Genomic DNA, 25,768 nt, shown 5'->3' with positions numbered 1-25,768 from the left:
TTGGCCTTTGGCTTTTTGGGATTGGCTTATTTCACTTATCATAATAGCCTCCAGTTCCATTCATTTACAGGCAAATGCCATAATTTCATTCTTCTTTATGGCTGAGTAATATTTCATTGTGTGTATGTACCACATTTTCTTTATCCATTCATCTGTTGAAGGGCACCTAAATTGTTCCATAGCTTAACTATTGTGAATTGTAAGCTTGGTTATTTTCTCCAGCTAGCACTTCCGGAATTCCTGATTCTGTCTGGAGTACCCACTCCATGTGCCCTGTACACACCCCATCGTACCATTTATCATTCCTCATTGTAATTGTGTATTTTTCTGGTCCATATCTCTACTGTACTTGAAATTTGCTGAAACAAGACTATGGTCTGGTTCAATGCTGCATCTCCCCTAAATGAGTCATGCTCATATTTGTGTCTCATCCTTACCATGGCAACTAGCTAGCATAGTACCTGGCAAAAGGCAAGTATCAATAAAGAGTTGTCAACGTTTATTTAGTACCTATATGTCACTGAGCTGGATATGATGGAGGGAACAGGCGGTAATGAGTCAGCAATAACTCTTCCTGCAGGGGGCTTCTTTTCTGATTACATGCAGCTAAAACTTAAATACGACTAAAGTATATTTCTTACCATTTCAGTAGTCATCACTTTGGCTACAATATGTGTTATAGTCTTTCCAAAGTCTCTTTTTCCTTTCCTACGTCTCAGAATTCTTGGAAAGAAAGGTCCATGAACTCTATAGTAAAAACATTTGTGATTGAATTAATATGGAGAAGTATCGATCCTTGTTTAGTAAAGAAAAATAACTAAGCATCTTTGAGAAATATGTTCCATTTAAGTTCTCTGAGTGAGCAATTGGATGGCAATGCAGTGATTAAGGTCTTTTGGATGATTGTGTTTACCCTTAAACTCTAAGATCTTCTCATTTTAGTGGGCTGTCACTAGCAGATGGCATGCAAGCCACTACAACCAGCACTTCAGCCACCTTAGCTTTTCAATAGATTAGAAAAAAAATTGATCATATTTTCATAATCCAGAGTTTAAAACTCACAGAAAGCGAGGTAGTTTATGTCTTTGTGATACTGAGGCATAAGAAAATTTGGGGACATACCTAATGTGAAATGCTATGTTCAATTATCGGTTGTCTTGTTTTATAAACTATGGTCTCTGTAGAATAATTAGCTATTGTCAGCCTAGCAGAATTATTCTAGTTTCTCAGTTGTTTTTATGCTATTTGCCATCAGCACTTCTAATTTTAATTCCATTCTTTTTTCTACTTCTCTTTATATTTCTTGTCTCTGAATCATCATCTCCAAAAGAAAGTCAGAAAAAAAAATTGAGTGTAACTGTTGGAATTTACTATTGCTGTCAACTCAACACTCCTTTGCCAATGGACAGAGGTGTCCCGCAACCTCCCGGGTGTGGTCTTCATCCTCGGCAGCACTTTGATTTGATTACTGCTTGATGCCAAGGGATTGCGGCTTTAGTGCTATTTGTGTGTGTGTGTGTGTGTGTGTGTGTGTGTGTGTGTTGCTAGGGATTGAACCCAGGGCCTGTTGCATGCAAGGCGAGCACTATATCCCCAGCCCTAGTGTCAATATTTTTAAGCTTATATCTTTTGGGGGGGCGGGTGGAATTGAACCCAAGGGTGCTTAAGCACTGTGCCACATCCCCAGTCCCTTTTTGTATTTTATTAGAGACAGAGTCTTGCTGAGTTACTTAGGGCCTTGCTAAATTGCTAAGACTGGCTTTGAACTCAAGATCCTCCTGCCTCAGCCTCCTGAGCCACTGGGATTACAGGGGTGCCTCACTGCGCCCAGTTTTAAGCTTATATCTTTTTTTTATACCTTTATTTTGTTTATTTTTAAGTGGTGCGGAGGATCGAACCCAGTGCCTCACACGTGCTAGGAAAGCGCTCTACTGCTGAGCCCCAGCCCCAGCCCTAAGCTTATATCTTAAATAATATTTTTGTGAAACACATGCTTTTAGGAAACTTTTTAACAAGTTGTCATGCAAGTAATCAACATTTGAATTTCAAAACATTAGCAATTCCTCTGAATAAAAAGTTTCACTAAGCATTTCAAAATGAAACCCCTCATTATATCAATTTAAGCAAGTAGTTTTGATCTCGAGAAATAAAAATATCGGGCATATTTTTTCACCACATACCAGATTATTAGCTGCTCCAAGTGTAAAGCAGCATCCTAAACATCCGGGAAACCACAGTAGTTTATCATTCTGTCCTTGTTTTAAAATCAAAGGTAAATATGTGTTTTATAAAAAATAAATTTATTAAGGTCTGGGCTGGGATTGTGGCTCAGCGGTAGAGCACTCGCCTAGCACGTGCGAGGCACTGGGTTTGATCCTCAGCACCTCATAACAATAAATAAAATAAAGATATTGTGTCCAACTACAACTAAAAAAAATACTTAAAAAATTTATTAATGTCTATTTACATACAAGACACTCATTTTAAGTGAATTACTCCGTGATGGTTCACAAATGTACACACCTATTAAACTCAATGATAACAAGACATGGAACATTTCTATCACACCAAGCAGTTCAAACACTGATCATCTGTTTTCCATCATTATAAATTTCTCCTCCTCCTCTTCTTCTTCTTTCCTTTTGTTGGGGGGCAGTACAAGGGCTTGAACTCAGGGACACTTACCCACTGAGGCACATCCCCAGAACTATTTTATATGTTTATTTAGAGACAGGATCTCACTGAGTTGGTTAGCATCTCGCTAAATTGCTGAGGCTGGCTTTGAACTCCTGATCCTCCTGCCTCAGCCTCCTGAGCTGCTAGGATTACAGGCATGCACCACCATGCCTAGCTAAGTTTCCCTTCTTTGGAATTTTGAAATCAGACTGTATTTCTTACGGAAACTTTAGATCCCCAGCAATATTAAGCCAAGGTACCCAGAGTTCCTGTGTACTACCTGCTCACCTTCCTCACCGCCAGCACCCAGCACCAGCACCAGAGTGGTACAGTAACCACAACAGGTGCACCTACACTGACATCACTGTCGCCCGAAGTCCACAATTTACATTAGGGCTGACTCTTGGTCTCCTCCATTCTAGGGGTTCAGCCACCACTTTAGTGTCACTTCCACTGAAAGTGACACAAAAACACTAAACACTCTCTGTTCTCTGCCTATTCACCCCCCTCCCCGACAGCCCTTGGCAACCACTCATCTCTTGCTGGCCTCGTGGCTTCGCTGTTTCCAGAACAGCAGGTAGTTGGAGTCATGTAGTAGATAACTTCCTCAGATTGGCTTCTTTCACTTAATAATAATATACATTTACATTTCCTCTGTGATCTCTCATGGCTTGATGTGTTCCTTCTTTTCAGTGCCGTGTGAAAATCGCTTGTCTGGATGCACCACAGCTTGTTCATGCCTCACCTACTGAAGCACAGTTTTGTTGCCTCCATGTTTTAGAAATTATGAATAAAGCTGCTGTAAAAATCCATGTGCAGGTTTCTGTGTGGACGTTCATTTTCAGTTCACAAGGGTAAATGCCAAGGAACATGACTGCTGGATTATATGCTAAGAGCATGTCTAGTTTTGTAAGATTCTTCCAAACTGTCTTCCAAAACGACTACACCATTTTGCATTTCTACCAGCAATGTTTCACACCTTTCTTGAAATTTTTTTGGGGGGGGTATCAGGGATTGAATTCAGGAACGATTAACCACTGAGCCACATACATTTTACTTCAAGACAGGGTCTCACTAAGTTGCTTAGGCCTCAATAAATCGCTGAAGCTGGCTTTGAACTTGAGATCTTCCTGCCTCAGCCTCCCAAGCTGCTAGGATTACAGCCATGCACTCCATGCCCAGCCCTTTCTTGGAATTTTTAAATGAAATAATATATGATCTGCCTTCTTGTGTCTGGTATCCCCCTCTCCCTGCCTCAGTCTTTTTTTTTTTCTTAGCTCCATCTAAGTTACTGTGTGCATCAGCAATATGTTTCCTTACATTGAGGAATAGTATTTCATTGTAGGATTTTTTGTACACAAGATCTTGTCATCTGTCGTCTGTGAATAGATAATTTCACCTCTTCCTTTCCAATTGGGATACCTTCTATTTTGCTTTCTTGCCTAATTGTTTTGGCTAGAGCCTCTAGTACAATTTGAACAGAAGGGGCAAGAGTGGACGTCTTTGTTTTGTTCCTGATTATTTGGGGGGAACATCCATTCTTTTACCATCAAGTGTGAGGCTGTCAGTTTTTTGTAGATGGTCTTAATGAAGATTAGGAAAATCCCTTCCAAGTTTTTGGAAAGTTTTTATCATGACAGGTCATCAGCTCTGTATTCTAGAAGGAAGTTGTGCCTGGCCCACGTTCCCACGAGGTACAGAGCAGCTGTCAGTCATCTGTGGTTCCCCCCACTCCCGCCCCTCCTCCAGGTGCCAGCATGCTAGTAGTCAGTCAAGGCTCTAGGTGGCATCTCTCTTGGACCCCATCCTTTTGCAGGTCTCTGACTTTCAGGATAGCCTCCTTAACCTTCCAGCCACTCTGCCATCCTGAACTCTCTTCTTGGTCACCTTAAAAAACCAAGACCGTATCTTTTGCTGCCAGAGCTAAGGGAATTTGAGATCACTCCCAGGCCAAAAAGTCACAAATTCCTGTTTCTTACTCATTTTAAGGATAAGCCAATTTCAAGGCTAAACTTTTTTTCCTCATTGTTGCCTTGTCGACTTTATAGTTCCTTCAAAGAGTCAGATACTCGTAACATATTTTGTCAAGATTTTATAACAGTTATCTGGTAGCAGTGTTTGACCAATCCACTTATTTTATTCCTGGAACCAAACTGTCTGTGATTTTAACCTTTGAGATGAGAGAAACCTTAATGCCATTTTACACCTAGTGATGAAAACTTATATTCAAATACAACTTGTGATAAATGAATTTGCAGATTTCTAGATAAATGGATTTTTTAAAAAAATCTTATCTACATTGGTTTCCCAAAGCACTCCTAAGGTTTGTCACAGTAACACCAATAACAATAAAATATCAAACATAGGCACTAAAATAATGATAGAGTTCAAGTTTGGAGAAAAATGCCAAAAGAAAAGATTTTGGCTAACAGTTATTTGCAAGATAAATAAAAAGTGGCTCAGAATTCCTAAGGGCAATGAACACACATAGGGATTACACAATTGAGGTATGGAATAGTCGCTTAGTTCCATTCAAGATTTTCCATCAATTTTTGGACCATGAGCAAGATTCTGTTTTTGTTTTTTTTTTTTTTTCATTTATAAAACAAAGACAGAAATAATGATTTTCTTCATTGCAGAGTAGTTCAAAAATATTTTAATACATGTGAAGTATTCTGGAGAATTATGGTGAGTAAATATACATTGCTTTATTTATCACCAAAAACAGCTTATGTTGGTTAGAGAAGCTGGAATTATAAAGCCGACAAAATTAATCAGTTATTTACTTCACATATTCTATATAGAGCCAATCCACCTAGTCCTTTTTTTATGTTTTAGGAAAGCCATGATCAAAAAAGTCTGCCTCTATACCACAATCAAAAAAGGTAAAGATGATAAATAAGGAAAGGGCTGAATTATGGAAATTTTTTTTTGCTAAAAATAAGACAAGTGAATTCAGCAATAAAATATAATTTTCCAAAACTTACAGTAGTACCTTGTGCTTAATTCATGAGTTAGACATCTAATTTTATAACCTATTTTAATCAAACCATTATATATGACAAGTGCTATTATAAAAAAAGAAAACGTAATCTTTTATTTCTATTTAAAATAGAGCCAATTATTACCGAAGGCGTAAATCTTCCCACATTTTCAATAATCCACAGAGCATTACTATTTCATAGTATTTTTTCCAACATTCAACAGCCTCTGCCGCAGATGGATCTTCTTTAATATTGCTCTGATACTCGATGAGCTCAACGCGTTTGTTTTTGTATTTCTCCAAAGTTTTTTTAAAACGCTGGGCAATAGGGCCAGGTATGGTTCCATCCTGTATGTCACACCACCTGAAAAGTATCAGTACAGTTACAAGGTTTCTTATCAATAAAATGCTCAATAATTTTAAAAACTGTACTTACAAATTAATTCTTTCTTCAATAAGAGCAGTGTAATTCTCACAACTTTCTTCATCATCCCAGTCTCTCCAAAGAAAATCATAAAAAAACCTACAATAAACCAAATTAAGATGATAGTAATAAAGAAAAACCACCATCGTGTTTAGAATTTTAAATATTCTGATGTCAAATTATGCATATAAATCTCAATTCTCATGAAAAATATTTTAAAATGACCTTCCAGTGAACCAAAAATGAGAAGAAACTTTCAATATTAGATAATCTGGGCTTTATTTTAGATACTGAAGATAGGAAGATAATGTTTCTGGAAGTGGTAATGTAAAATTCACTTTAAAATTTTCATAGTCATAGTTTTGACTATGATTTTGTTCAACAAAGATATAATATGTAAGATCTAACAAAATTTGTAGGTAGAACGTTAGAAAAACAAAAACATGCCAAAATATCCTTTATTTTGTTTATGAATAGCTTCCCTAACTGCATCCACTTATAAGAAGCAATCATAATATGGTTGATGACATCTAGTATTCGTAATGTCTTACATCTAACAAGTGAAATTTAATATATTTAAGATACTTACATAGGAATGGAAGTTTCTAGAATTTTTAAAATTTTTAAAATGCAAGATTTTTTAAAAAGCAAACTTTTCATTACTCATATATACTACTTCTGCAAATAAATGTAACTAAAAGTTTTACAAGTGCATTATGTTAATTAAAAATGCACAGCCTGAGCTGGAGATTTAGCTCAGTTGGTAGAGTGCTTGACTCACATGCACAGGGCCCTGGGTTCAATCACCACCACCAAAAAAAAAGGATAGCCTCATGAGGTGGCACATGCCTGGTAGTCCTAGCACTCTAAGAGGCTAAGGTGAGAGGACCTTTGAGACCAGGAGTTTCATACCAGGCTGGGCAACACAGGAAGATCCGATTTTTTTAAAAGGGGAAATTTAATCCATCAGTCAGTAAAAATTAAATTAATAAATATTTACAAAGTGCTTATATGAGCAAAGCTTACACATTAAATCAATTGTTGAATATCCTAATTTTAATTTTCAGAAGTAGAAAGTCCTATTACCTCACAACTTCCAAAGCCAGAGCAACATCATGTATATTAGCATCTTGTCCTTCAACAGGATACACTTCCAAGAGAGGGACACTATGCTCCAGTTCCTCCAAAATCTCATCAACCAAATCCCGTGGAATATTTGCAATGTTGGAAGAAAAGGGCTCAGCCACCGAAACAGTAACTTTGAAACAAGATGATGAATTTGGTTGTGGTTTACAAGTTACCTAAGATAAATATTATAAAATGTGTAATTCCAAATACAAGTAGACTACAATTTCATTCTCATATGTGAGCTAATTATAAAGTTTCTTTTAATTTTTTGACTTCTCTAACAACATATAAGAAAAACTGTAAATAAATATTAAATAACAGGGTTTTTTTGTTATTTTTAGTTATACATGACAGTAGAATGTATTTTGACATATTATACACACATGGAGTATAACCTCCCATTCTTGTGGTTGTACATGATGTGGAGTTTCAATGGCTATGTATTCATATATGAACATAGGAAAGTTATTATGTCTGATTAATTCTATTGTCTTTCCTATTCCCATCCTCCCTCCCTTCCCTTCATTCCCCTTTGTCTAATCTCATGAACTTCTATTTTTTACCCCCACTCCCTATTGTGTGTTAGCATCTACATTATCAAAGAGAATATTCGCCTTTGGAGTTTTGCAACTGGATTATTTCACTTAGCATGATAGTCTCCAGTTCCATCCATTTACCAGTAAATGCCATTATTTTATTCTTCTTTATGGCCGAGTAATATTTCATTGTGTATATGTACCACATTTTCTTTACGCATTCATCTATTGAAGGGTACTAGCTTGGTTCCATAGGTTAGCTATTCTGAATTGAGCTGCAGTAAACACTGATGTGCACAAATGGCTATAGCATGCTGATTTTAAGTACTTTGGGTATATACCAAGGAGTGGGATAACTGGGTCAAATGGTCGTTCCATTTCAAGTTTAAATAACAGTTTTTCAAACTCTACTTCTTAAACACATGAGATGTGAAATTTCACGCAAGGAATTTCACATCTCTTCCTACATTATTTACTGTATTTCTAGGTTTGAGTTGCTAGACTTCTGTATTTCATACAGCAGTAACAAAAAAAATTTAATTCTGCCACAAAATCAAGTTTAAAAATACTTACTTTCTATATTAAATCAATTGTGAAAGAAAGGCCATCAGATTTTTATAAAAGTAGGACATTTATTATATTATTATTATTATTATTATTCAGGCTGAATAAATTAATCTTCGTGAACAATATGCTATGATGTGTTTGTCTTATTTCACCACCATACAGAGATACCTCCGGCACTGGTCTGAAAATCTGTACTGGAGACATCACTGTATCGTGATGAGGTAAGATGAATAAGCAGGTCTAGCGAGTGTTACACAATCCATATGTGTGGCAATGACCATTTACATATAAGAAATATTTTCAAATCAGTGAAAAAATATTTCAAATATTTTCAAACCCAAGCTTTGAAATACAAATTTTATAACCTACTAAATAGAAATTCTATTCTTTAAAGCAGTAAAGGGACAGAAAAAAACTAGGAGTGGCATTTCAATACATATTATATCCCATAAGTATTTACCACCACTAATCATCAAATAAAAATTTACTTTAAAAAAGAATTTCTTGACCATCTTCCACCAGCCTCTTATTCCTGCCCCTCAGAGACAACCATTTTCTATTCTTCTGGCTGATCATTTTGACATGAATTTATTAATATTTTTAAAGTTGTTGATAGTCCTTTATTTATTTGTATGCAGTGCTGAGAACTGAACCGAGTGCCTCCCACATGCCAGGCAAGTGCACTACCACAGAGCCTCAGTGCCAGCCCTGACATTTATTTAAATTATATACATCTATCGCTACATTTGTAGTTTTGATTTGTTTCGTGTTTGGCATTATATATTGATTTCCCTTTCTGAAAAATAAGAATTCAATTGTCTCATTTCTCACCCACATAGACCCACATTCTCTTGGCTTTCCATCCACCAATTTGATTATATCTTAATATTTAACACTTAATATACTGGAAAAGTATTAAAAGACAAAATTGCACAAATCTAATTTTACAATTTTTTAAATTATAAGTTGTTCAAAACATTACAAAGCTCTTGACATATCATATTTCATACATTTGATTCAAGTGGGTTATGAACTCCCATTTTTACCCCGTATACAGATTGCAGAATCACATCGGTTACACATCCACGTTTTTACATACTGCCATACTAGTGTCTGTTGTATTCTGCTGCCTTTCCTATCCTCTACTATCTCCCCTCCTCTCCCCTCCCCTCCCATCTTCTCTCTCTACCCCATCTACTGTAATTCATTTCTCTTTTTTTCCCCTTTCCCCTCACCTCCTCTTATATGTAATTTTGTATAACAATGAGGGTCTCCTTCCATTTCCATGCAATTTCCCTTCTCTCTCCCTTTCCCTCCCACCTCTCTTTTACAAATCTTAAATGGCTTTATTTGTGATTCTAGAATCGGGGAGCAGTCTGGACCAGATTGTTCATAGTGTCCAACCCCCACCACTAGGGCAGGTTACATTGATAGAGAAAAGGAAGAGACTTAAATAAAATGAAGCCAGGCCCCGTGCCGTGGCGCATGCCTGTAATCCCAACTACTTCAGAGGCTGAGATGGGGATCACCAAGTTCAAGGTCAGCCTGGACAATTTGGTGAGACCCTGTTACAAAAACTGGAAAGCACTAGAGATGTAGTTTAATGGTAAAATGCCCCTGGATTCAGTCCTCAGTACCAATAAATGAATACAAATAAAAAATTTTAAAAATGGGAAAAAGAGACAGCCTGATTCATTTGCTAAATTTTCTATATGCCTTTCACTAATCTGACCCCAGATTCCTTAAATTGTATAAATCTCTTCTTGGTGTGTTCAGACGCAGTAAGTTTGTGTTTGAAATGAAATACTGGTTTTGTTTTTCTTCAGTGCTCTGACTAGTTCCAACATGAGCTGTGTGTCTGCCAGGCACACAGCTGCTGTCTTGTCACTGTCACTCTGGGAACCCCCTTAGCTTCTCTTACATCCGCCTCTGCCTTCTGAATCGGATGCCTTCAGGTTTCTTGGTGGACTCCCTTGACTTCAGACAACATTCACTGACCTCCTGAGGAACCGTAGGTAGGGCTTGACTTTTGAGCCTAACATATTCAAAAATGTCTTTTCCCTCCCTAGTCATCTTAAAAGTATGGCTAGGCACAGAATATATTTTCAGAACCTTTTAAAATTAAGAATTACTGTTGAGAAGTCCAATGCCATTCTTCCTGTCGATTCTTTACATGAATCTATTTTATTGGAATCTTCTGTCTCTAGTATTCTCAAAATTCCCTTTGTACTGAAAATTCAGGTGCTCTTTCTTTTTTTTTTTTTTTTTTGTAATGCTGGGGATTGAACTCAGGGCCTAAGTCATACTAGATATTTTTCATTTTTGTAAATTTTGAGACAGCCTCTCAAAAAATTCCCCAGGCTGGCCTTGAACTTGAGATTCGTGCCTCAGCCTCCTGAGTTGCTGGGATTATAGGCATATACCACCAGCCTTATCTTTTCTTTATATGTCTGTTATTGAGTTTTTAAATACCTATTTTTTCCTTTTTCTCTATCATTTCTGTTTTTTCCAAATGTCTCCTTTTATGTTGGTTTTGACCAATATGAACATTTCCTCAAATATCTGATGACCTGAATATGAGCTCATATTTAGTAGCAGAACACCACACAGGTGATTGGAGGGTCCTTGTATTTGGGTAAACAACCCCCCGCGTGTCTCCCCGTGGGGTGGCCTGCCTGGATCTTCCCGTGGGAATGCCACTGCATATCATCATTCAGTCTTTGGTTTTGGTCTGATCATCTGAGTTCCAAACTTCATGCCTGGAGGGATCTGCCTTAGCTGCCAGCATCCTAGCAGATGACTGAGGTCGAAGGCGGAGGATCCAAGATTCAGTACCAGTATACCTTCCTCTCAGTGGGGTACTCCCCCAACCCTGCTTCTCAAAGCTGATTTCTTAAATCTAGAAATTTATGTCTTTTGCCAAATTGGGGGAATTTTCAGCCATTATTTCTTCCGAGATATATATATATATATATATATTTAATCTCCCTACCCACATTTCATTTTCTTCTGAGACTCTGAAGACATCATTGTTTAGTCTTTTGTCACAGTCCAGCAAATCCCTGAGGTTCTGTTCAATTTTTTTTTCCCAGCCTGTTTTCTCTCTGGTGTTCAGATTTGGTAATTTCTATTTTTTTATTTGTTCTTTTTAGATATACATGAATTTTGACATATCATACATGGGGTAGGTAATTTCTATCAAGTTTTCATTAATTAATGAACTTGATAATGGTTTCCTCTGTCTTTATTATTTTTGGTTTTTCTTTCCTACCACTGTTAGTATTTCCAGACTGTCACTCCTCAGTTGAACATGTATGAAGCCAAAAGAAAACACAAACGACTCACCACCTTGTCATTCCTTGGGTCATGGGGTCCCTAGCCAACTGTTCTTGTATTTGTTTTAATTAATGAACTTGATAATGGGGTATGTAGAGGTACTCAGTGGGAGGAATGGGAAAATCTGTCCATCCCTTCTTCCTAGAAGTCCCTGTTTCTTAAATAGCCTTTCAACCAGTTCTTAACTCCATCTTCAATCCCACTTCCAAGTCTTAAGAACAAATTTGTGAGCCTTTCGGGATTATGAAATGTAAATAAGGTGGTGTTTTGTTGATGAACCCAGCCTAATTCCATCTTAAGACTGGGAGTCATCTTGTCACAAAGTCATGAAAAGTTAATTTCTGTTTTACTATAAATTACTGAGATTTCTAAACTTGTTTGGGATTCCTGACCATGCTCTGAACTCACCCATGCCTACATCTTCTTGACCAGATAACAACCCTCTCTAAAACCTCAGTGGCACCTGATAAATTCTGATGTTGGGATCTGAATTTATCACGCCATGTAGATCATTAATCTGCTGTCTGCCCTTGTATTACGTCTGCCAAAACCCCATTAGATATAAGTTCCCAAGACATCTCCCGTTTGTAACTTTTTGTGCTATATAAACCTTTTTTTTCCCTGAGAGGTGGGCTACTCTCTAGCCCGGGTTTGGGAGAGACAGTCGCTGGCCAGCTTTTGTGTACACATTACAATCTTGCTTTAATTTGATTTAAACTGGTGTCGGTGGTCTTTTCTTTGTGTTGTGGTTCAACTATGTGTGTGTGTGTGGGGGGGTGCTGGGAATTGTGGTGCCTGCTAGGTAAGTGCTCTGCCACTGAGCTACATCCCCAGCCACAATTCCACTTCTTAGCTCTATTAATTCTGCTGTTTATCTGCTTTGCACTTTCTAAATCTTGTTGCCACTGTCTTCTTTCCCATTCTTTTTGTCCTTAATTTGGTGGAAGACTCTACAGACAAATAAAAGACACTACAAATTTTCAGAAGGAAAAAAAATATAGACATTGGCAAAGGACTGATGACATTGGCTTCTCAACTAGAAACACTGGAAGCTTGAAGACAACAGAATGACATTTTCCAAATTCTGAGCATTAAATCAAACCTAGAATTCATATAACCAAAAGATCAAATACACATGAAGTTACCAAAAAGGCATTTTTAGGCAAACAAAATGCAAATAATTTTATCTGCTTTGTACTCTTAACTCATGAAGTCAGCAGAATAAGATCCACAGCCAAAATGAAAGAAAACAAAGACTGGAAATCTGGGGAATAGATCATAACCTAAACTATTCACCAAATGAGAATGGTGAAAGAAACTCTTAGAATGTGATGAAGGAGCACTGGGCGGCTCCCAGCAGGTCCACAGATCTCCAGTCCAGACTAACTCACAAGAATGCAAAAGCTGAAGACAAAACCAGTAGTTTGACCATACTGAGAAGACTTCCATAATCGGGGAAGAGGTTTGGGATAAAATAGTGAGGAGTATGTAGAAGACAACACAATAAAAGGAAGGTTATTATTGACTCTAGGAAAAATGTTTTAAAATACCTAATAAATGACCTGCCATTATGCACAACTATAATGCACCAATAAAAAACATGGAAAAAAGGAGCTGGAGTTGTGGCTTAGTGGTAGAGCACTTGCCTAGCATGTGTGAGGCACTGAGTTTGACTCTCGGCACCACATATAAATAAATGAATAAAATAAAGGTCCAACAATATCTAAAAATATTTTTAAAATATTTTTTTAAAACATGGAAAAATATCTAGGAAATGAAAAATCATAGGGTACTGCATAGTTTACCTGTGAAATGTTTACATTTTAATAATAAGATAAATTGTGATTATCTAATCAAATCAAAATCCCTGCATAATGGGGCTGGGGTTTTGGTTCAGTGGTAGAACGCTTGCCTAGCATGTATGAGGCATTGGGTTCAATCCTCAGCACCACATATAAATAAATGAATGAAGTCCATCAACATCTAAAAAAACATTTAAAAAAAATCCCTACATAAATATTTTTTGGGGGGCTGGGGTTGTGGCTCAGTGGTAGAGCCCTTGCCTAGTATGTGTGAGGCACTGAGTTTGATTCTCAGCACCACATATAGATAAATGAATAAAATAAAGGTCCATCAACAACTAAAAAAAAATATCTTTTTTTAAAAAAGGCACAAGAATCCACTACTGGAGTTGAGAGTATGTGTTGAGAGCAACAAATGGATCATTGCTTTGAACTCCGTAGCCTTGAGCAGCTGGACTGCCCCTTTGGGATTCTCTCAGTACAATGGAGCCCGTCTGCAGGTGGCCACTGTTAACGGGGCAGATTCCATGCCTGGTTTGATAGTTTGAATTCAGATGTCTGTTGCCCTGGGGTGAAAGAAATATGGGCACACTCAAGGGCCTTGAGGCACCAGCTGTCTGGATCTAGAAGACGACATTGGGTGAAGAAGAACCCTTCCTGACCAGAAATCCCTTTGATGTATTTCTCTTTAGATAAAGAATTTGTAGGCCTTTTTCCTTTGTTAGAGGAATCAGACCCATCAGGTCTGATCCACCCACCAGACCCCTGCTTTTGAAACTAGTTTTTCTGTCTTTTATCTTTCTTTCTAAATATTTCTTCAGACTCTTAATTTCCCAGCCGGTTCACCCCTCTCTTTAGTTGACTGATCCCTCGATGCGCTGGACGTCGAAAGAAGTATGGAAATAACCAGGATGCAAAATGTGAGTGTGGAGGCAAGCTCAAGTGACTACCTCTGTCGTCAGAACTCAGAGCAAAAGCAGCAAAACAACTGCTTTCAGAATTCATTACACATCTCCATATCAAAGATTCTCTGTGCCTCAACAAGGAATATAAACAAAATTCTAAAGCATGATGACAAAATACCAGGGATGGGAGGGTAGGTCTACAAAAAAGGTTACTGATGGTGACTTGTATATACTGTTTGTAAATAATTTTAATATCAACTGTGATTCCATCACCAGAGATCACCACCTTTTGTGCTCTGTCTTTTTGGTAGTGCCAGGGATATAACTAACCCAGGCCCTTGCATATGCTAGGCAAGCCCTCTACCACTGAGCTACATCCCCAGACTCCCTTTTCTCTCTTTTCTAAGTCACTAGAAGTTATTTTACTAACTTAAGTCAGTTTTTGCTGGTTCGAGATGGGTATGAGATGATAGCAGGCTGGTAACTCCTGGACTCAGGAATCCTCCTGCCTCAGCCTCCTCACTGCTGGTCCTACAGGTACCCGCCCCTCACCCCGCTGTCATATATGTTGTATGACTACATAATATTCTACTTTGAGGGCTGGGGTTGTGGCTCAATGGTAGAGCACTCGCCTAGCATGGGCGAAGCCCTGGATTTGATCCTCAGCACCACATAAAAATAAATAAATAAAACAAAAGTATTGTGTCCAACTACAAAACAAATATAAAAAAAAAAATTCTACCTTGAGTAGAGATCATCATTCATTTGGTACAGATCTTATTAAGAAACTTGTTATGGTATTTACCATTTTTTAATTTTATAAATATTGCTTAATTCTTAATATGTATATCTTTTTCTGTATTTCTGATTCCCGTAGAATAAATTTTTAGAAATCAAATGAACTATTTTAAAGTTTTTGATGTATCTTGCCAAAATGTTTTCAACAGAGGTTAAAAAAAACAGTTTCCTTAATTTCTGGACCACTTTATACCCAAATTTAAGGGTATGCTAAATTCCCTTCCAATACAGTATTATATTTCCAAATTTTTTGCTAATTGAATGAATCTGCCCTAGGAAGACTAATGGACCCCAAAGATGTCCATGGCCTAATCTATGGGACCTGTGATTATGTCACCCACAAAAGGGACTTTGCAAAAGGGACTTTGCAGGCATGATTACTGCTAAGAACAATGAGATGGAGAGGTTATCCTGGATAACCTAAGGAGGTCCAATTTAATCACAAAAGTTCTTTAAGAGGGGAGCAACTTCTGAGGTCAGCCAGGGCCCAGAGAACAATGGGACCCCTCTCTGGGCCTTCTAACTCTGGTGAGTCACCCGATCTGCCAATCAGGGAGATGGAGAGGACCCTAGAGAACATGAAGCCAATCAGTGCACATTTGGCAAAGAGGAGGGTTATTAGAGAGGAAATGTCTCTGATTCTTCCAAGAGAAGCTACATATGGCCAGCAGGACCCTGACCCATCTTGGCAAATGGTACCACTGGTAGAGAAAAGCTAAGGAGCCAAGAGGCTTCACACACATCCACAAGAGTGATTTCTGAGGAATCTCAGCTGACTCTTAAGAGTAGACAGGAACAAAGTCAGTTTTGGCCAACTTGATCAACACATGATAGGAGAGTATAGCCTAAGCTATACAGTCCTAAATGGACACTTAAAAGGAAAAACAATGTGGTTTTTTTTTTTTTAATGTAACTTAAGATATACACTTATGTCAGCTCTACCAAAAGTAAGTAAAGTTGGAGGCTACAGAGGAAGGGTTCTTGGTTCCTAATAATAATGGCACAGAGGACTCTAGAGTTACAAGTTTGTCCTAAGTTGATATGAGCCTGATCTCATGGACCTACACACCTTCCTAACCTCTTACACATTGATAAACTTGATCTGTTTTTCATTGATATGATTATGAGTTATTGTCTTTATGGTTTTCAAAGACTGGCTATAATACTAATTGCTTTTGTGCTGTTTACAAAAAAGTAATGCGTTGCTGTCTTGTTTATTGTTGTCTTGGCATGATCCCTGCTCTATGTCTAGTCTTTGTCCAGTCACCTGCCATCTGCCACTGTGGACCTTTGGACTGTTTTGATGCTGAATACCCTTAACTGTCCACACTCCACCTGATAGAGAACAAGGACTTCACCCTCTTTCAATAGAAAGCATCTTCGAGATGTCGTTGCCCATTTTTCCATAGAGATGGAATATAGAAATTGACAGTGGGGAAATGTAACAGGGGTCTGCTTTATGCTTTGAATATAGACCTTGCTGCTCTGCCACTGCAATTTATTTTTATTTATTTATTTATTTTAGAGAGAAAGAGAGAGAGAATTTTTTTTTAATATTTGTTTTTCAGTTTTCAGCAGACACAACATCTTTATTTGTATGTGGTGCTGAGGATCGAACCCAGTGCTGCGCGCATGCCAGGCGAGCGCGCTACTGCTTGAACCACATCCCCAGCCCTGCAATTTATTTTTAAAATGGGCATGTTTAGGGGCTGGGATTGTGGGTCAGTGGTAGAGTGTTTGTCTAACATGGGCTGGACCCGGGTTCGATCCTCAGCACCACATAAAAATAAAGGCATTGTATTGTGTCCATCTACACCAAAAAATAAACTTTTTTAAAAATGGGCATGTTTGTCTTCCTTTCTCCTTGCTCCTCCCTAATCGCTCCCTGTCCCTAATCTCAGGGGAAACAGAATTACCTTTCTTCTCCATCCTAGACAGAGTTGTCTCTCCTTGAGCACTCACCCACCACGGGAATGAAGTAATCCAGACTTTGGGGATGGTACCAGAAGAAATGACTATCTCCCAAATTAACAAGTGAATTACAACTCTAACAGAGAACATGTGGGAAAGTAGCCTTTGAATCACCTCTTTAAAAGCCCCCTGTTCCTGCTGATAGGCAGAATCACAGCCTTTGGAACGGAAGTTCCCTGTGTTTCTCCTTTGCTAGCATAACAAAACTTTTTTTCCTTTATCGAGAGAGAGAGAGAGAGAGAGAGAGAGAGAGAGGAGCAAATTGCTAGGTATGGTGGTACACACCTGTAATCCCAGTTACCTGAAGCTAGATCAGGAAGACTGCAAGTTTGAGATCAGCCTGGGTAACTGGGTGAGACACTATCTCAAAATACAATAAAAGGGACTGGGGATGTAACTCAGTGGTAGAGCACATGCTTACCATGTGCTCTGGTTTAATCTTTAGTCACACACACACACCCCACAAAGGAAAGAAACAAGAAAAAGGTGGGAGGAGTGGTTTCCACCCTGCAGAGAACAGAGGGATGCCACATGAGGACCTTGAAGAACAAGGTGGCCAGGAGCCACAGAGTGCAGGCAGCTCCTAAAGGCTGGAAAACCTAAGGAAACAGGACTCCCAGAGCCTCAGAAAAGTGCACAGTCCGGCCTTACACCTTGATTCAATCCAGTTAAGCCCGTGCCACATTCTGACCCAAAGAATTTAAGATAATAAATTTATATTATTTAATCCACCAAGTCTGTGGTAGTTTGTTGAGGCAGCAATAGAAAAATATTAGAGTAACTAAAAAACAAAACAAAAAAAATATGACAGATTGGGATCCATAGGAATAATTATTGTGGCTTCAGAAGCATGTTGGGTGACACTGCTGACACTTCAGCTCAAGTAAGAATAAAGAAGTCAAGGCACATAAAACAGCAGTCTGAATTGTGCAGCATTATCTCAAGAGGTCTCAACAGCTCATCTTGTTTCACTACCACATAATTAAAAGAATTAGAACTCGCCAACATACTATCTGCTTTTCCCTATGCCCTCTCTTTTACGTGTGTGTGTGTGTGTGTGTGTGTGTGTATTTTACTGGGGATTGAACCCAGTGGCTCTACCATGGAGCTACATTCCTAGTCCCCGTTTCCTGAAGCACATTCTCCTCTTATTTTATCCAGATGAAGAAAATGAGAGAAACTATAAAAAATCCAGGAAAGGAGTGTTCAGAATCTGAGATGAGCAAACCTCCAAGCAGCAGTACAGTATTATTGGAAAATTAATTCCAAGACTCTTTTGTATTCTTTTGTAATCTCTATGACTGGAAACATGCCACTCTTTATCTGCAAAACTGCCACTAACTTACTTTTCCAAAGAACAGGTATTTTTAAATTGTTTTCAAGTACTGTCTGGTGTCAGGAGTTTTAGTTTTTCTTGTGACTCCATCTACAGATTTGAAATATCTACCTGGACTGCCCAGAGCAGCGCTTATAAATCAACCTAACATAAGATCTCTTCTGAAAAAAAAAGAGAAATATCTACCTGGGCAGGGGTACCAGTTGTAATTATAAATAGTAATTTTGATACAAAGACAATTGACCTTTAAGAAAATCAAACTTACAATATAAAATATGCCACAATGTTTAGCTTATAGACCTAACAGGGCAGAATCTTAGATGACAGTTTTACACATTGATTGTTATTTACTAAAAAAGGTATTTTTCAAAGGAAAAAAATCTCAAACTTTGCCAATAGTCTTTGGTTATTGTTTTTTTTTTATTGGTGCATTATAATTATACATAATAGTTGAATTCATTGGTACACATTCATACATTCACAAAATATAACAATATAATTAGATCGGTTTTGTTCCATGGTACCTCCTTTTCCCTCCCCCTGTTAACTAAAATGACAATTTCATTTACAGCTGAATAAAACTCCATTGTGTGTATACAACACATTTTCTTTATCGACTCATCCATTAATAGATACCTAGGCTGATTCAATAATTTAAATTATGCCAACATTTTTTGGATCCATTTTTCTTTCCTCCTCTGAACTAACTAACCTCATAATTCAATCAATGAAGATTAAAGGAAACAATGGGCCAAGTTTGTTAAGGCTAAATTACCAAATTTTCAAGATTATTTTTGCTGTTTTTATGTTATTGGAGCAACTGGACTAGGCTAATAAATATTGTCTAATACTACTGGATTCCACTTAATTATAACTGTTTACAAGAAAACCCTTATCTTCTTTTTAAATCTTAACTTGCTTAGAAACTTAAAACCAAAGTAAACTTGTGTAAATCTCAAACTCCCAAATTAATAGTCATATTTCAGTCTTTGAAAGGACAGATAATTTCAGAATTCAAAGAACAAAGATGAAGTAAAATTATTTACCTCCACCAGTATACCAACATAAGGGATAGACGTTTCTTCATATTTCACAAAGAATAACTCAGGATTAGTCTTCCAGACTCCAAGCCATTTGTCTTTTATTTTTAACTTTTCTGATAGGTATTTACTCATAGCCTCATCAGCATCTTCTGCCTAAGAAAAGAAAAAAATATATGAAATTACAAGTATATAACAAATATTTTGACTCCTACTTAAAAATGGGGAATCAATATCCTCTTAAATAGTAATAAGTGTAAAAAAATTATAGATTTTTTTATTGAAACTATATTTAATGGAAAGTATCATAAACCTTAAAAAATTGAAATAAATTTAAGAGATCTCACTGGGCACAGTAATTCAGAGATGGGCTATCTACATTTTTATTTTGGGTCCTCGAGTCATTTGTTTTATTAATCCACTGAGTAGAAGGAATGCAATTACACATATTAAAACATAGCAATTATATTTTAAAACAGAGAAATTATTTATGACCTAAATATTTACGTCATATTCAGAGCTGGGCATGGTGGCACACACCTGTAAACCCAACCACCAAGGAGGCTGAGGCAGGAGGATCTCTAGTTAAAGGCCAGCATCAGCAACTTATCAAGGCCCTGTCTCTAAAAATAAAAAGGACTGAAGATGTAGTTTAGTATTAAAGCACCTCTGAGTTCAATGCCCAATCCTTCTGCCCCTTCCAAAATAAAGAAAACATATTCAATTCATAAAAATTTAAAATAGCACACCATTTTATAAAATAAATGAGCATCAGGCATGCAATAAATGCCCTTTTGATTTTTTTAAACTGAAATTCAGCTACTTCAAGTGTGATAATCTAAGCTAGTATAAAACTCAGTCCATAGACCCTGTCTGATTAATGACACAAAAATTTATGTAAATATCTTTCTATTGCCTTTAACAGACATTGACCTTTTCCAACCCTCAAGTCAATATCAGATGTAAGTTGGTTATTTGCAGTCCTAGTTTTACCATAATGGTGCCTTTAAAATAAAAATTTCTTCTGATTATAAAATATGGTAAAGTTTCTGGAAAATAAAAAAAAAATCATCCCTAATTCTGGCAGTCAAAGATAACTGGTATGGGTATTTTGGTGTATTTCTTTCAATATTTTAAGTAGTTTTAAAAGTGTAGGTGGACATAATACCTTTATTTTTATTTATTTTACTTTTTTATATGGTGCTGAGAATTGAATCCAATGCCTCACACATGGGAGATGAGCCCTCCACCACTGAGCCACAACCCCAGCTCTCTTTCAGTACTTTTTCTATGTATATATCTACCCATCCATTTGGAAATGTTCTGTTTTGTCTTGTTCTTCTTCTTCTTCTTTTAAAGCAATTCATTCTACAATTCTTGAAAACAGTTTTTACAGCTGTATGGTTTTCCATTATATGAAGCCACTGTAAATTTTTTTTTTTTACTATTGTTGGAAATTGAGTTTCTATTTTTAAAATTTTATAATATCACCGCAGTGAGTATACTTGCATTCAAATTCTTCTCCTGTAACTCCAATATATATATGATATATCACATATATATCGCACATACATATTTAACATACCATTTTTGCTCTACTTGTCTGTTGACAGGTATTTTCTTTGCAAAACACGGTGGAAAAGTCAAGTAAACCTCACCTTTATGAGCTTAATTTACTGTCAACTGAAAATAATCAGGGTGTGCCTGGGATGTAGGCCAGGACTCGCAGACGCCCGCGCACCCGGGCTGTCCCTGGAGCCGTCGGTCCAGTCCCCTGGGACGGTCCAGCGCCCTCTGGGAGGCGGGCGTTCCTTTGCCAGGCGCAGGCGCTCCGCGGTCCGCTCGGCCCGGCCGCCTGACTCACCTTACAGCCCAGCAGCACCTGGTCGCAGTACAGCGCCACCTTCTCGTCCCGCCACATGCCCCTCATGGGGGACGCAAAGACGGCTGGCAGCGGCTGCGCCTCCTCCGCGTCCTCCTCGGGCGCCGACAGGAGGGGCTCCTCCTCCTCCTCCTCGGCCGCCGGGCCCGCGGCCTCCGCCTGCGACGCGGGCGGGAGCTGCAGCCGCCTCCGGGCCGCCTCCCGGCTGGCCTTGCCCTTCACCGGGCGGGGCGAGGCCACCACCGACCGCACCGGGGACGCGGCGGCGTCCTTCAGGGTGGCCATGGCCCCGGGCGACGCGCAGGCAGCCTTCTCGCCTCGCCTGCCGGGGCTGATGATGCGGACCGAGTCCTCAGGCCCGCCAGCCCTGGACCCCGACGCCATCCCCGCGGCACCCCGGGGCCATCTGCAGCCGTTAGCCGCGTTTCCCGCGCTGGGCCGCGCCGGCCGGTGGGCACGGGCGCCGGGGCCGCAACGGGCGCGGGGGCTCGAGGGTCGCGCCTGCGCGGGGAGCGGCAGGGGACCCGGCTCTGGGGACCGCGGTGCCCAGCCGGCTGGACGCGGCGAGGCGCGCGGGCACGGGCAGCTGCAGGGCGCCTGGGACGATGCTGTGCCCCCGACTCGCGCTGCCCACAGCCGGGTGGGCACCCACCCCACCCTGGCTCGCAGACCCTGCCAGCCCCGATTCCCTGCCCGGGCGGTGTTTCTTAGGGTCACACTTGTTTCAGGGTGATTGTGTCACCCTCCAAGTCACCCTGACTTAACCAGTGCGCCACCTATCTACACACCTATCTGCACAAACGCAACCTGGACGAAGATTGTTTTTATGCTGGGAGGCGAAAGTGACTGGAACCCTCTGGTTATTACTAGACAACGCCAGTGAAAGATCCAGCCTACCTCGGTTTCCCTGCATTTATTTATTCACAGGGTTCCCAAACAAGATGTCCTTTGCATTTAAATCAGGACGTTTGCTTTTTTGTCAAGATGTAGTGATGCCGAGCAGAACAAGTTAGTCTGTTTTCTTGTCTCTGTTGAGCTGCTCAAAAATTCTCACATGAAATAGTACATTATGTAAGTGTTCAACTGAACACAAATGTCCAGCTGGGAATAATGTGTGCAAACAATCTCACAATGAAAGTCTGCCCAAGATAGCATATTTCCGAAAACAACGGAGACTACTCATTTCTGGTAGTTTACCGTGGAATGCACACGGAGCCAACTGGAATAACGTTTGTTTACAGTCGGGCTATGAAATACTGCGCTGGGGCTGAGAGCAACCCAGAGCGCTGGGAAAACACCTGCAAGCCTTCTCAATCATCTGGAAGGACACTGTGTTAAACTCCGAGTTTATTTTGAGGAAAACATTAGTGTTAGTATCTTGTTGCTGTAGTTCAGGGAGTAATTACAAGCTGCATCATGTTTTGACTCTAAATTTATTCTTTTTGTCAGGAGTCCTGGACTTTTAAAAAAAAACTATACCTAACTATATAGATTTCACTCACCAAAACTAAGATCTATTACTCTAGTGTTCCTTAAACAAATAGTTTGTTTGGGGAGCTGGGGATGTTGCTTAGTGGCAGAGTGCTTGCCTAGCATGCACCAAGCCATGGGTTCAGTCCCTGCTACTGAAAAAAAAAAAAAAGAAAGAAAGAAACTATATCTATATCTATCTAACTAGTTAGATATGTACACGGAGTTGATATATATATGAACTTCTCTTGACAGATAAAATTTCCAGTTATCCTGAAATTTGAGTTTTGAAAGCGAATTACATTATAGGAATCTAAGGCAGGGGCAAAATGGGGGTGGAATGGGGTAAACATTCCAGGCAGAGAGTAATTAGTGGTTTTACAGAGAGATAAAAGAACTTGGTCTAGGTGGATTGGTATAACTGAACTAGAAAGAACAAATTGGGACAAAATTTCAGGTTGGCAAGCTATGCAAAAGCTGGATCACAGAGGGTTATACATATGATGTTAAGAAGTTGAATTGTAAGCCAGGTGTGGTGGCGCACACCTGTAATCTCAGTGGCTAGGAAGGCCAAGGCAGGAGTATGGCAAGATAAAAGCCAGCCTCAGCAATTTAGTGAGGCCCTAAGCAACTTAGTGAGACCCTGTCTCTTAATAAAAAATTGAAGGGGGGCTGGGGATGTGGCTCAAGCGGTAGCGTGCTCGCCTGGCATGCGTGCGGCCCAGGTTCGATCCTCAGCACCACATACAAACAAAGATGTTGTGTCCGCCAAATACTAAAAAATAAATATTAAAATTCTCTCTCTCTCTCCTTCTCTCTCCCTCTCTCTTAAAAAAAAAAAAATTGAAGGGCTGGGGATGTGGCTCAGAGGTTAAGTGCCCCTGGGTTCTATCCTTGGTACCAAAAAACAAGAACAAAAAACAGTTGAATTCTAGTCATATTGATAAACTCCCTTATTCAACGTTGTGTTCCACTCCCGACTCCATTACTCTCAGTATCCATTCTCATATTGACCAGTCCATTCCGTGTATAGTCCTGTTCCCTCCCTAGCCAACCCAGCAGTTCCCTGGCTACCTTACCCTCTTTATCAGACTGGTGGCCAGAGGTAGATCCTCAGGCATAATGGCATGTGGTCTTCAGAGGCAGCTTCTGTGCCTCACCTTTAAGCATGGCGGATATTAGCCTCTTGCAGGGAGAAATGAGCTCAAAGTTTCAGGAAAATCTAAGGATTGGATATTTTCAAGTGCATCAATCAAGATGTCCCCAGACCATCTCAGCACCCATTTCTTCACCATTAGAATCTGACTTTGGTGTAGCAGTCCTGTTCAGGCTAAGTGCTTATCCTTCCCTGAAACAATATTATCCATATAAAAACCTAGAACTCAGTTTTTTTTTTTACCTGTTAGCAGGAAATAGGTATTTTTATGTGTTAAAATGTAAGTCTTCTTCAGGGCTGGGGTTGTGGCTCAGCGGTAGAGTGCCTACCTATCACGTGCAAGGCCCCGGTTTCGATCCTCAGCTCCACATAAAAAATAAATAAAAGTATTGTGTCCAACTACAACTAAAAAGTAAATATTTAGAACAAAGTAAATATTCTGACTTTCACAAGTCTCTTTAAATTGGCAATTAATCACTTAAACCTTCTTTTGCTTTTGCCAGTGACTCAATAAGACCCAGCAAGAGCCATTTGATTTCATAGTCCTTATAGCAACAGCTACTCCCACAGAGCTTTCCACACTCCTGAAATACTACAGCACCTACATGTTCCCTTTCCTTTCACTAACCATGAGGTAAGAACTTCACCTGCATAATACGTATTCTATAGAAAAATGTCAGGATCCTCACTTGACAGCTGGCTGCAAGGCCGTCCAGCTCCAACATATAATGTACTTCCACACCAACTGTTTTAGGATGGGTTTCCCAGGAAACAGACTCTAAAGCAATGATTTGCAAGAAGAGGATTTGGAGGAGTGTTTTTGAGAATCTCACCTGCAAAGGAACAAGAGATACAGGAATAGGCGGAGAAAGTTGTGGAAGTTATTTATAAATGTGAAGCATTTGTCACAGTTTTCAGGCATTCTCACTGGGAGCTCTGAACTGGAATGACTCTTTGGAGTTCTCCTACACTAGCTCCAGGAGGAGGTTTTTGCATCTTTATATCTGCCAGTCATTAGATATGGGCTGCCTGCAGAGAAGATGAGTTACCTTGTTCATCAGTTCCCATCCGCTAAAGGCTCCTCCCAGAGAGGGATTCTGTGAGCGCCTTTAACAATCTACCATCCCAGCAGTCAGGAAGGTGAATGTCTTCGTTCTAAAAAGAATACTGGGGCACCACAGCACTGTAAGCAGTTATCAGACCTGGGATATGAGAGGGATTAGAACTTGGCAAAAAGTATATTTAATGCTGACTTAGCATCTGAGCTCTTGGCCTGGAAGCCAGGGTTAGTATGAGCCTTTGAGATTACCATCTGGAAGCCAACCCATCTTAGGTTTGGATATTGACAAAAACTAGGCCACTATACTAGACTGCAAAGTGTTAGTCCCCCCTCCCCCATCCGTTAGGTTGGGGCTCAAGTAAATAAAGGATGGAGACATATAAAGAACTTGAAAGGCTGACTGAATGTTTTGATAGCTGGTCTCATTTGGATTCATGTCTTTGAACGTTCTTTTCCTCCAGTGCTTTTTCTCAGTTCATTTCCTTGCTGAAATTACATTGTATCATTATATCAAAAGCATTAACTCACTGGTCATGGTCACTCAGACCTGTAATTTCAGAGGTTCGGGAGGCTGAGGCAGGAGGATCCTGAGTTCAAAGCCAGCCTCAGCAAAAGCAAGGTGCTAAGCAACTCGGTGCGACTCTGATTCTAAATAAAATACAAGACAGGGTTTGGAATGTAGCTCAATGGTCAAGTGC

The 25,768-nt window shown here is 39.3% G+C and overlaps 1 protein-coding gene across 1 annotated transcript in view; it reads right to left on the bottom strand.

Moving 5' to 3' along the window:
* The window catches only part of Shcbp1l (SHC binding and spindle associated 1 like), a 34,662-nt gene extending 12,880 nt beyond the window's left edge, over positions 1-21,782 (bottom strand). Inside the window, exons 1-6 of the mRNA XM_027935023.2 lie at positions 21,367-21,782; positions 19,509-19,658; positions 7,170-7,384; positions 6,096-6,182; positions 5,805-6,023; positions 642-747 (exon numbers count right to left, since the gene is read on the bottom strand). Of these exons, the coding sequence (XP_027790824.2) occupies positions 642-747; positions 5,805-6,023; positions 6,096-6,182; positions 7,170-7,384; positions 19,509-19,658; positions 21,367-21,768 (1,179 nt within the window). The 5' untranslated portion in view covers positions 21,769-21,782. The remainder of the gene's footprint in view (positions 1-641; positions 748-5,804; positions 6,024-6,095; positions 6,183-7,169; positions 7,385-19,508; positions 19,659-21,366) is intronic.
* Between the last annotated feature and the right edge of the window lie 3,986 nt (positions 21,783-25,768).

The sequence above is a fragment of the Marmota flaviventris genome, chromosome 12 (genome assembly GCF_047511675.1).
Source record: "Marmota flaviventris isolate mMarFla1 chromosome 12, mMarFla1.hap1, whole genome shotgun sequence".
NCBI lineage: Eukaryota > Metazoa > Chordata > Mammalia > Rodentia > Sciuridae > Marmota > Marmota flaviventris.
Note: the sequence above shows the minus strand (reverse complement) of the source record. Positions and strands in the feature narration are given on the sequence as shown.